The sequence below is a fragment of the Hippoglossus hippoglossus genome, chromosome 9 (genome assembly GCF_009819705.1).
Source record: "Hippoglossus hippoglossus isolate fHipHip1 chromosome 9, fHipHip1.pri, whole genome shotgun sequence".
Lineage (NCBI taxonomy): Eukaryota > Metazoa > Chordata > Actinopteri > Pleuronectiformes > Pleuronectidae > Hippoglossus > Hippoglossus hippoglossus.
Genome location: NC_047159.1, coordinates 26,384,020 through 26,394,998, shown reverse-complemented (window position 1 = coordinate 26,394,998; position 10,979 = coordinate 26,384,020). Strand labels below are relative to the sequence as shown.

General features: G+C 41.0%; 1 protein-coding gene across 1 annotated transcript; it reads right to left on the bottom strand.

Moving 5' to 3' along the window:
* Positions 1-10,825, bottom strand: ppm1f (protein phosphatase, Mg2+/Mn2+ dependent, 1F). The gene is made up of 9 exons (XM_034595810.1): positions 10,468-10,825; positions 8,693-8,926; positions 7,192-7,322; positions 5,952-6,154; positions 5,089-5,277; positions 3,230-3,373; positions 2,176-2,269; positions 564-1,044; positions 1-520 (listed from the first exon to the last, which is right to left on the bottom strand). The coding sequence occupies exons 2-8, from the start codon at positions 8,854-8,856 to the stop codon at positions 656-658; spliced, it is 1,314 nt and encodes a 437-aa protein (XP_034451701.1). The 5' UTR covers positions 8,857-8,926; positions 10,468-10,825; the 3' UTR covers positions 1-520; positions 564-655.
* Between the last annotated feature and the right edge of the window lie 154 nt (positions 10,826-10,979).

Below are 10,979 nucleotides of genomic sequence, written 5' to 3'. Positions count from 1 at the left end.
TGGGGGTTGATTATTCTTATTGCAAACTGTATATGCAGCAGTTTACTTTCATAATCACCAAAGCAACAATTAGAACCAATATTAGGTTTGCCTGACTTCCAAGGATGGTATAAACGTAATGGATGTTTTAATGGTCTACTGACACACTTAGGCGGCAGGACAGATCCTGATGCTTTTGATGGAGTTCAGGTAGCTTAATCATTGGGAAAAACTGTAGAATTATTGGTCTATTTTATTGTTTAGGCTGTTGTTTGTACATGTAAAAATGTATCCTTGTAAAAATTGTTTCTTGTCAGTTAATGGTTACTTAATGAGCATTGGTTATTGATGAGATAAAAAATGCACATCTCTATTGTGAGAACATGTTTGGGGACTCAGTACGTGCTGTTCCATTACAGGTAGCTGTACAGGTTTCTGTAGCCCTGCATCCATCAGACCGTTGTGACCATGTGGTCAGGTTTAGTAACACTTGAATCTGCTATTTTGCTGCAAAGCAGTAACATAGTGTGATGACATCCTGCTGTGACATTAGCATCAAATGAACTTTGTCAGTCAGCAGGATGTCTGTCAGGAGCCGGGGACTGAAAAAAGGCTGCGATATACTGATTCAGGCAGTAGCTTAGCAAAGTGGTGTCTGGACAGCAGATTCCCTCCTTCACTGCTGTCGAGCATCTTGGGAAGTGGAGTCCGCAGTAGCTTGTGCAGTTCCTGTAGTAGGGTCTTGAGACAGCAACTGCTTTGGCGGACGCAGGAACACCACCATCACTGTTATATTATCACTAGAGCCAGCTGCCTTAGCATGACTTACCAAATGTTGAGCGACTCTCAGTCCAATAATCTCCTCAGACTGTTTTGGCTGAGTGTCTCCTCCTTCAGGGTCACCAAGTTGCTGAAGTGCATCCAAGACCAGATCTGGGACTGCTGAAGGTTTGACTGTATCAAAGAAGCCATCACACGCCAGTAACACGTAGTCCTCATCACCGAACAGCTGGACCGTTGAGCAGTCGGCATCTCCAGACACATAAGGCTTCTGGTCAAAGTCACCTGGAGGAAAGGTATGAATGTGTGGTTAGTAGCTGCAGCTAAGTACAGCAGGAAATCCTCAAGCAGATTGAGTCCAGACCCAAGGGTCTCTTTATTAAATCACAGGTAAATGTTGAATATGTCAGTTATGGTAATAGTGGCCAAGGGGACATTAATGCCTATTTTTTTAATTGGGCAATAAACTATGGACTCTTTGATTAATTGGCTAATTAATTTTCTAAGCTGCAGTTCTAAAGCTGATAACAGTAGCAGTAACCTTTTAAAGTATTGTCTCATGGCAATAACATTTTTAGTCACAACCATGTTTAGTGTTCAGCTGTGTAAAACAATAGTCTAAACCAGAGTCTTTAAAAAGAGAAATAGACCGTTATCCTCCGCAAATCATCTTATTAGGTATTTTTTATTTATAAAAGATGTACAATTTTGAGAGGATACAGACGATGAGAAATCACACTGACTTAAAGGTTCAGAGTGGCATCTTGTGGTGATGTTGCATATTGCAACCAAATGAATACCTTGCCCCTTAACCTTCAGTACAGTGCAGCCATAAGTGAGGATATTCTCTGCTTCACTGCAAAAAACTGATCACAGGTGTTGCAGACTTAATACAATCCTAATATATGGTTTCCTGGACATCAAAATATATCGAACATGGGTTGAAAAGTTTGTATTCGACCTGTAAGGACCCATTCAAATTCAAAACATTCTAGAAGCAGACTATCTGCAGTAGTTTGTCCAGCAGAGGGCACTCACTATCAGCGTGTGTGTGTTGGGGGGGCTGTCCTTGGTCACTGGCAAATGTCAGTGAACTCGGACACAAAAGGGCTACTCTTATGCACAGTTCTTTCTATAATGATGTAAACCTACTCAAATTAAAGCTGAGACCTGGCAATTTGTATCCATTATCTTTTGTCAAACTGAATGTGCTGAAGCATTGAGCCAGAGAAACATAAAATGTGTCCTTGTGTTCGAATACATATGGTCGGTACTGTTAGAGTGATGTGGTGAACAAATACCTTTCTACCGCTAATACACAAGAGACACCGTGCAGTAAGGCTGAGAAAAACAAGGGTTGAGACCCTGTTTGTATCAGCACTAATTCTCAGATCCTGCTGGTTGTGACTGACTTACCGATTGCTCTCGATACGGCATAGGTGCCATTAACACGCCAGCAACCCATGAAGGTGATACAGCCGCCAAGATCCTCAATTCTTTGTTTCTCATCCTGGACAGCGGGGAAAATAAGAGACAGAGTTTACCACCTGATCACCTTTTCATGTGAAGTTATTGGAACAGGCATCAGTGATGATTTAATATCGACCTGTCCCAAGTTACTGTCATCTAAGGCTGCAACAGATTAATATTTTCATTTCTAATTAATTTTATGATTTTTTGGGGGATTAATCAATAAGTGTTTTCAACGAGAGATATTAGCTTTCTTTTTGTTGATTTTTGTATCTTTGCAACTGTCATGTATTAGAAGCATCATCATCCCTCCCACTCGCTCGCGGTGAATCCAGCGATGATCACCACCTCCAGAGAGATGCAGAGGATCTCCGGAGTTCAGTGAATGTCTGAAAGCACCTTTATTATGGCTTCTCTTTGGCTGTTAATGTGCTGAATCTGATAACCAACTTGTCTGTAATGATAATGGTTGTTTCAAACATTCCTTCCAGCCTCCAAGTAGAAACTCTGGATAATGTCTAAATGAGCCCTTGTGAGAGTACAGCAGATACAGATTCACCACGAGTGAGTGGGCATGTTGATGGCATTTCAAGCATACTGACAAAAACAAAACAAAATAAATATTTAAGGATGAAAGAAAGGATCCATTTACGTAGAAAACACAAAGATGTTAACTTGGAAAGAAAAGGTGATTCCAGATTTTTTGGTGATATGGGCCAACACCGGTGTCGATGTGCTGTAAACAACAACACTCGTTCTTCGCAACTGATTAATGCGTAACTTCCTGCCTTGCCTGCTCCCCCACCCTTTACCTGAACACTCCAAAGATATCTGTGTTGTTGTGGACCTGCTGCATTGTTCACATTTGAAAGGCAAACTACGGAGAAAGTCCGGACCCGTGCAGATATTCTCCGAAGCGCCTTTCTCAAAACGTCTTTTGTGTGTGTAGGTGTGTGTGCGCGCTTATGTGTGTAGGTGTGAGAGAGAGATGTATCCTTACTTCTCTCTCTGGTTTATGGGGGTCCATGAGTGTAACAGCTTCACCCTTTCGGACCAGCATTGCTTGAGAGTCTCCCAGCCAGGCCACAGTCAGCTCTTGACCTTGGATCAGCACCACCACGCCTGTAGTGCCGCTCCGCAGACGCTGAAAACACACAGGATATTAATCAGCCTGAGGTTCTCTGCAGCAATGCACACTGGGAAAACCAGCTGGCCTTGATTTTAATGTTTAGGTGCTACACAGAGTTCACATACCTTTAAATAGAATTGAATTTAAAAAAGAAATGTTAATTAAGGCAAATATGAAGTAAAAACTATAAATGATCAAAGATCAAGCCACATACAAAATCTAATTGTGAAATGGAATATGATGGGTAGATAAAATCATAAAAGGTAAATGTAATTTAAAAATAATTTCATCCAAAAGCCTTAAAATTAATATTGTGGTTCTATTTAGAAATTTGATTCATGATCAACACTGACAGTTGAAATGTGTGATTAAAATTGTACCTAAATTAACTAATTTGTTAGTTTTTTAAAGGGATAGTTCACCAAAAAAATGTAAATGCCCTCATTAACTACTCACCACTATACCAATGTGTTTGAGTGTTTGAGTTCACAAAAGAGTTAAAGGGCCCATATTGTGTAAAATACATTTTCTGGGTTTTTACTATCCGTAATAACTTGAAGGGGGTCAGTAGGGACCCTAAAAGTATGAAAACAGTCACTCCGCGGACTATTTCACTCATTCCATTCTAACAAATATGTTATGGAAACGTCTCGTTTCGTACTTCCTCCCCCGTATGATGTCATTCGGGATCGCACTCGTCTCTCAGCCCCACCCAGCCGGTACCAGTCCAGCCTCCGAACCCACCACCCCCGCTCCCCGTCACCACCACCTCCCCTCCACACAGAACGCGACACCAAGCCAACATGATGCTGAGCTAGCAGCTTGTTAGCTACCAAAGCTAACCACAACAAACAACACTGAAGAAACACTGCAGCGTGGAGGGATGCAAGGAAGAGAATGTGTCCGTGCACATTCCTCCTAAGAACGTTACTGTTCGAGACCAGCGGTTACGCTTTATTTCTTCTTGTCGCTGTGCTCAGTACGCAGACGTTACTCCGTTGTGAAACTCTGTACTGTGACTCGGGACGTTACTCCTACATTGGCCGACTGTCCTGCTAAAACTTGAACAAACATGAGGACGGTGTAACTTACCGTTCAGAAACATCCTGTTGAAACCTACTGTAAATATATGGCTGGTCTTCTATAGCGGTATCCAAACATAACAACGTGACTTTCAGCTGTGTTTACCAGAGAGATCGTAAATGCGCCAGAATGAGACCAGTGATAGGCCTGGTCGCGTGTCACTCAAAGTGCAGTCAGCCAATCAGAGGAGGGGCTCAAGAGGCAGGTGAAAACAGCCTGTTCTGTCTGCAGCTCCAGAGAGAGGCAGAAGAGAGGACATGGAAATACACATTGCAGCAGTTTTTTGCGACTTTAAACCACTGATATATCATCTTAGGGGGACCAATACCTCAAATCCCAGAAAAGTGTAAAATATGGGCCCTTTAAGGAGTCTCAGGGGTAAACTTTGTTAGAGCAGAATCCAATAAAATTGAAATCAATTGTGACCTCTTCTTAATAAGACAACAGAAAAAACATAACATGCCTCCATACTGCTCCTGTGGTGTCATCCAAGTGTCTGCAAGCCACGACATTCAAACTCAACTCGAAACAGCTTCATTTACACCATGTTTTAAGCCTAAATGTACACTCACACTAGTGTGTAAGGTCAGGAGTAAGTACAAGCTGACAGCAGAGTGTTCAGGGTGTAATCAGTGCTACGTCAGTACCTCTCTCTTGGCTTTGTCTCTGAACATGTCATCTGTGCGTTTGAAGGCGGTTTTAAAGGCAGTGGCTGCGTCGCTCGGTAGCATTTCCTGTTTACTCAGGGCAACATGGAGGTGGGTTGCTGTGTAGGTGGCAGCGTCCACCCCTCCATGTCCATCAAAAACGGCATAGTAGGCACGCTCCACTCCATCCTGGGCCATGGTGTGGAGAGAGAAAGAAATATATGTTAGACATATTTTATCAACATTATGAAAACGGACATCCCTTGAGCAAAGATTGTTGTTTGCATTATCCTGTTTAAATCAATCTGAAATAAAAAACAAAACAGGTAGAACATTCTTTCCTTTTGCCAAGACCCCTGTCCTCTGCCTCATCATACTGTATGCTGTATGCTCGGGATGATGTCATGTGAGGTGGAATAAGTGATGGTAAGACACAGTGGTGGGAGAGGAGCAGAGAAAACTAAAAATGTTCATAGGTCAAATGATTGTATGTTTACAAATATTTGTTCATGTTTCCACATGTAGAAATCTTTTGCATTAATGTTTTATGTGTATATTTAGAAAAATTTGGATGAAAAAATCTTTTTTTAACTTAAGACAATTTCAGTACATTTATCTTTTATCAAAATGTATTGACTTACATAACCTTTTACCTTAGACACCTTAATATATGAAGCATTTATAGATATAACGCAAGGGATAGTCAGCAAAAATAAGGTACTGGTAGACCTATTGCAAAGTTCAATCATAAAGCCATTTTATTTCTGTATTATTCAAGCTTTTCAATCACTAACTAACAGGAGAAAGAAGAAAAAGAAATCCAGTGACAAGCAATGTTTGGTGTTGCAGTCAAAGTCTTGTACCTGGATTCCGAAGAGCTGGTTGAACTCAGCTAAGGCCAAATGTTTGTCCTCCATCTTTCTCCTCGTGTTCTTGATGGCATGAACAGAGCAGCGGTGGAACTGGGAAGGGGACGGGGAAGGCTTGGGGAAGTTTTGATGCCATGCCAGCGCTACATCTATCACCTTATTCAGGAAGAGGCGTTGGACTGCCTCTGACTGAAGTACTGACGATTAGATAAAACAGACATAAACAAGACATAAATCACAGTCTTTGGGTTCTTACTTTTTGCTGTTGGTAAATACAGTACAATACATGACAGAAGATAGAGAATGAAAACAACCAGCTGTTCATAGCAGACATCCCGACTCTTAGACTGTCTATGGGACATAGAGATTTTCACTAATGCTGCAGTTCTTATCAGCAGACAGAGAAAGCGGGACATTGGCTGAAGAACACATTGGAGCATTCAACAGCTAAGGAGCTGATTCTATTTTGTGAGTGGGGACTAAAAAAATTCTACAAAAAATAATTAATATTGCACTTATATTCTCCAGCTGGACCCAAACATGACACAATCATTTAAAAGTTCAGTGTGTAAGATTTAGGTGAAAGGGATCTATTGGCAGAAATAGCTGTTTTCTTCTTAATTTAAATCCTTTATCGGGAGCAGGCCACCATGTTTTTCACAGTCCAGACTAGATAAACTAAATGTCTTTTGAGTTTTTATGACAACTGAAGGCTGCCACATGTTCTCTTCATGTTTGGAAGGGGAGGGTTGAGGTGAGAGGCATTCAGCTGCAACATGCAACTTCACCACTAGATGTCACTAAATTCTACAAACTAAGCTTTAACAGCAGCAAAATGAGCAACTAGAACAGAGCTCAGAACAGAGAGTGCATACCTCCACCAAGGCTAATGCACCATCTGACCATGTCAAAGCAGTGTATTCCATTAATTATTTAGACTTTTGGCAGCTTGACATGTTTTAATTTGTCCTGCCACCTTTTTCATTGTAACACATTTTTTTTACAGATCTCTTAATAACATAAGAGATCTCTAACTTCGTGTTAAAATAATAAATAATAAAAAATAAAAAAATCCAATCCCCCCCCCACTTATGTAAAATGTTTCCTTGAGTCATGTCCCTCCACAAAAATATTGGGAAATCTGACGAGTACTTTTTGCGCAATCCTAGTGACTAACAAACTAACACAGACAAAAACAAAACCTCCTTGGTGAAGGTAACAAAATAAAACTCACAGACTGCTTTCTGTTCTTCTTCCTGGTTGGCCTCGGTTTCCTCTGGGCAGTGGAAACGTGAAAGGTCCTCCCGCAGCAGCTGAGACAACGCTGCCTGGCACAGGAGGGCGCTGAGGACTGCAGGAGCACCCCTGAAATAACAAACACCAGGAGAAGCACATGTTGTGTCCTTTGTCAAGATATAAAGCCAAGTACACAACTGTACAGCCAGAGCTGACACATCCACATGAGTTTTGAGACGAAAAAACAAAAACAAATGGATAAAGCAGCACTAGGTCAGGCTCCTGCTAGTAATGGCCTGTCTCAGATGTCTGAGATCATCTCATTTCTGCTGCAAAGAACAACAGAAAGGACAATGGTGTCTATGCAGTAAGGGTATGTAGTCTTCCTGACCTACTATACTCCCAAGTTTAGCTGAACATGAAGATTCATTCATAGACTGTCCATTGCAAGAATATGACTATGAATAGAGGGAGACTAATGATCTCGGACAACTTGCACACAAAGGCAGAGGTAATAATAAAACCAAGGATGAGACCAGAGTTTTCTCTATTATCCTCAATATGAAAAGATTAAAAACTAGAAAAAACAGTTATCCACTATGTTTTGATTCACAACCCTGGTAAAACAAACTCCCAAACCACCCAGTAGCCCCAGAACCCAGACAACACCTAAGCCTGGTGGCAGTTTTACACTGTATCAGCAACTATTACGCCACCCTGTCAACAACACAGCCTGAATGAGCAGGGCAAGAACAGATCTGTCAGGAATGAGCAGAATGCAGACACACACACACAGTTGTACATCTATCTTAGTGAGGACACTCGTTGGCATAATGCATTCTATAGCCCCTTACCCTTACATTAACCATCCAAACTAAATCCCTAACCCTAAAGCCAAGTCTTAACCCTGAAACAGCCCTTTCAAAGTCAAAAAGTGAGGACGAGTCCAAACATGTCCTCACAGAGATGTCTGTGCAATCTACAGTGGCAGAATTAATGTAGACAATAAAAACAAGGGGTGTCTGCACCTCGTCACAGTGAACACATTTTCTCATTGATTTAATTATTAATCAAAGAATTCTGCTGCCTGTTTCCTAAAGCTCAATGGTGCATTTGTTCACATTATGTTTTTCAGGCTATTCATAATTTCATCCATGCAGGTTTCATGGAAGGGAGACTGCTAATCTTATGATCATTTAAATTCAGGTACATTTCAATGCCACTGTTCCTTTTTTCACACTGATCTTAATTATTGCATATTTTAATGCGATATCTACCTGATTGTTGACATGCAGTCAATTAATTAAAAGGAAAATTAGGAATTCGAAAATTAATTACCCCACACACACACAAAGGAGAAAGACGTGGCTTTGTAATAAAATATGGCCAGTTATACAAATCAAACAAGGAATCAGAATCAAAGGCCGCAACAAGAGCAGTCAGTTATTTGGTCGACAGCCGGCGCTTGTGAGAGGTGCTGCTCCTCCTTCCAGTCATACCTGGCAGTCAGCAGCCTCAGGCCCAGCTCCAGGCTCTCTCCATGCAGCTCCTCCAGAGAGACTTTGCGACTCAGAGGGCTGACAGGCAGCGGACTGTCTTCCTCCAGAGCAGCTGGGAACTCGTCCACAAACCTCCCCAAGAAAGACTGGGCCTCCTCCTCCATCTCGCTGACTTTGGCTGCAGCACGCTCTTGAATGAACAGGGGATCAGGGCTCAGTGTTCACAAGTGGAAACTGTACGGGCAGAGAAAAAGACTTTTACACCTTATGTAGCATACAATTCACACACAGCGATTTGACTTCCCTGCTAGTATCACATTTGTGAGATACATGCAGGAATCAATGATTATATTATTATACATCATTGTAAAACATTGCCTTTTGTCATATTTTCAGTGTGCGTTGGACTTCCGCTGCACCTTGCACATTTTGATTTCTTTTTTGTGTATTTTTACCTTGTATTTTATTGTATTTTGATATAACTGGCTTATACCATGTCATTTTTTATATTCATATTGTTAAAACCTGTCCAAATAGCAGTAAAACGATTACGCCTGAAAGGCTCCACCCAGTTTCTTTGAATTATTATCTTAACTTTTAACATAGAAATCAATATTTTGATTTGCAAAATGACACCAATGGCAAATCCAAAAAAATCACTACTTTTGAGTGTCAAAATGTTGCTTAGTATTCCTCAGAAATTTGACCTACTTACATGTTTATTTGTTTTCTTCAGATAACCTAAAACATTTCAGGTTAAAAAGCTTTAAATTGTGTCACCTGCACTGTTTTATTTTCACAGACTGAGTCAGCACTGACGGTGGGATTCTGTTTCATTGTCCATCAGGAATTTTATTTCATCATCAATCTATTTCAATTAGATGCGTGTTTTGTGGTTTATCTTATGAAATAGTTTTTTCCCTAGTATAGTCAGTAGCACAATACTAGTATGTAGCAGTGAATACAAAGTAAAGTAGTTTAGTAACACTGAGCAGAGACATGCACCAGGTTGTGTAACAAACTTTACCCACAAACAGCTCAACACAGTGCGACTACAGGCCCAACTCCATCTGCATCCGGCCGGATACTGCAGACTGGGAGTTGCCCCACTCACTCCCACAAAGATATTCAGTGAGTTACAGGGTTGAGCAACAGTTTTAGTGCTGAGAAACAACACACATGCGTTGGAAAGATTTTGCAAACTGTGCTTGTAGTTAAACCAACTATGTAACGACATATAAAAGCGAATATGTGGTAAAAGAAAGTTCAAGAACCGTACCACTATAATCTCATGTTAATGGAGCTCTAGATGGTGACATGGAGCTTGACTAGAGAATACGTGCTAGCAACTACATCATGTAACTTCACACATTATCATTTTGTTTTCCTACACGTTTAAGTCGCAGTTTGACGTGTGGTAACTAAGTGTCTATGGAAGTAACCATGGTACGAACCTAAGGGCTTCCGTAGTTCTAACGACGGGTGAAACACCAACAGTTACACTGAAATAAATGTTTATTAACAACACAACTATAGTCTTTACTGCTTGAGTTTGTTAAAAAATATATAATTTAGCAACGAGCTGGCGGTGGTTACTTTACCTTAGCTGGGGCTAGCTAAGTTAGCACTGTCTGTAGTGTGGTGTTCCGCCCACAACACACACACAGATACACACAGACACACACGCGCGCACGCACGCACGCACGCACACGCAAACAGATGGACCACAGTCTATGAGATGAACTGATAACGCGCACACGCACGCACATACAAACCTGCGCTGGTGGAGTTGATGGTAAAACACTGATGAAAAAATCACAACGTAGACTTCAGTCAATGTGGAGCGCTCTGCAGCAGACTCTACATCCCATTGGTCCACTCTCCTGTACGTCGTCATACTTCCGTCTTCCTTCCTCTATACATTTAAAGGGCCACACTCTTTTACATCTATGCAGTCTATGGATTACACATATTGCACAGAAATATGAAATAAAGTCAGCACATAGCACCTTTCTACTGTTGATGACTAATAAAGACCTTTAAAGTTTTTTTATTGTTTTTTGGAGGGGGGATTTAGTCAGGCCTGTATAAGATTGCTGCAAGATATGACAATTTAAAATACATGTGATGCAATCCAATATCTCTATTAAATTTTACTTAAATACGGTTAAAGTTCTGACATGTTTGCTTGAGGGCTACCTTCTTATTATGCCATCCCAATGTCCAACATGCTTAAAAACACTTATATCCAGCAAATGTTCAACATTTTACTCCCCTGATAAAGACA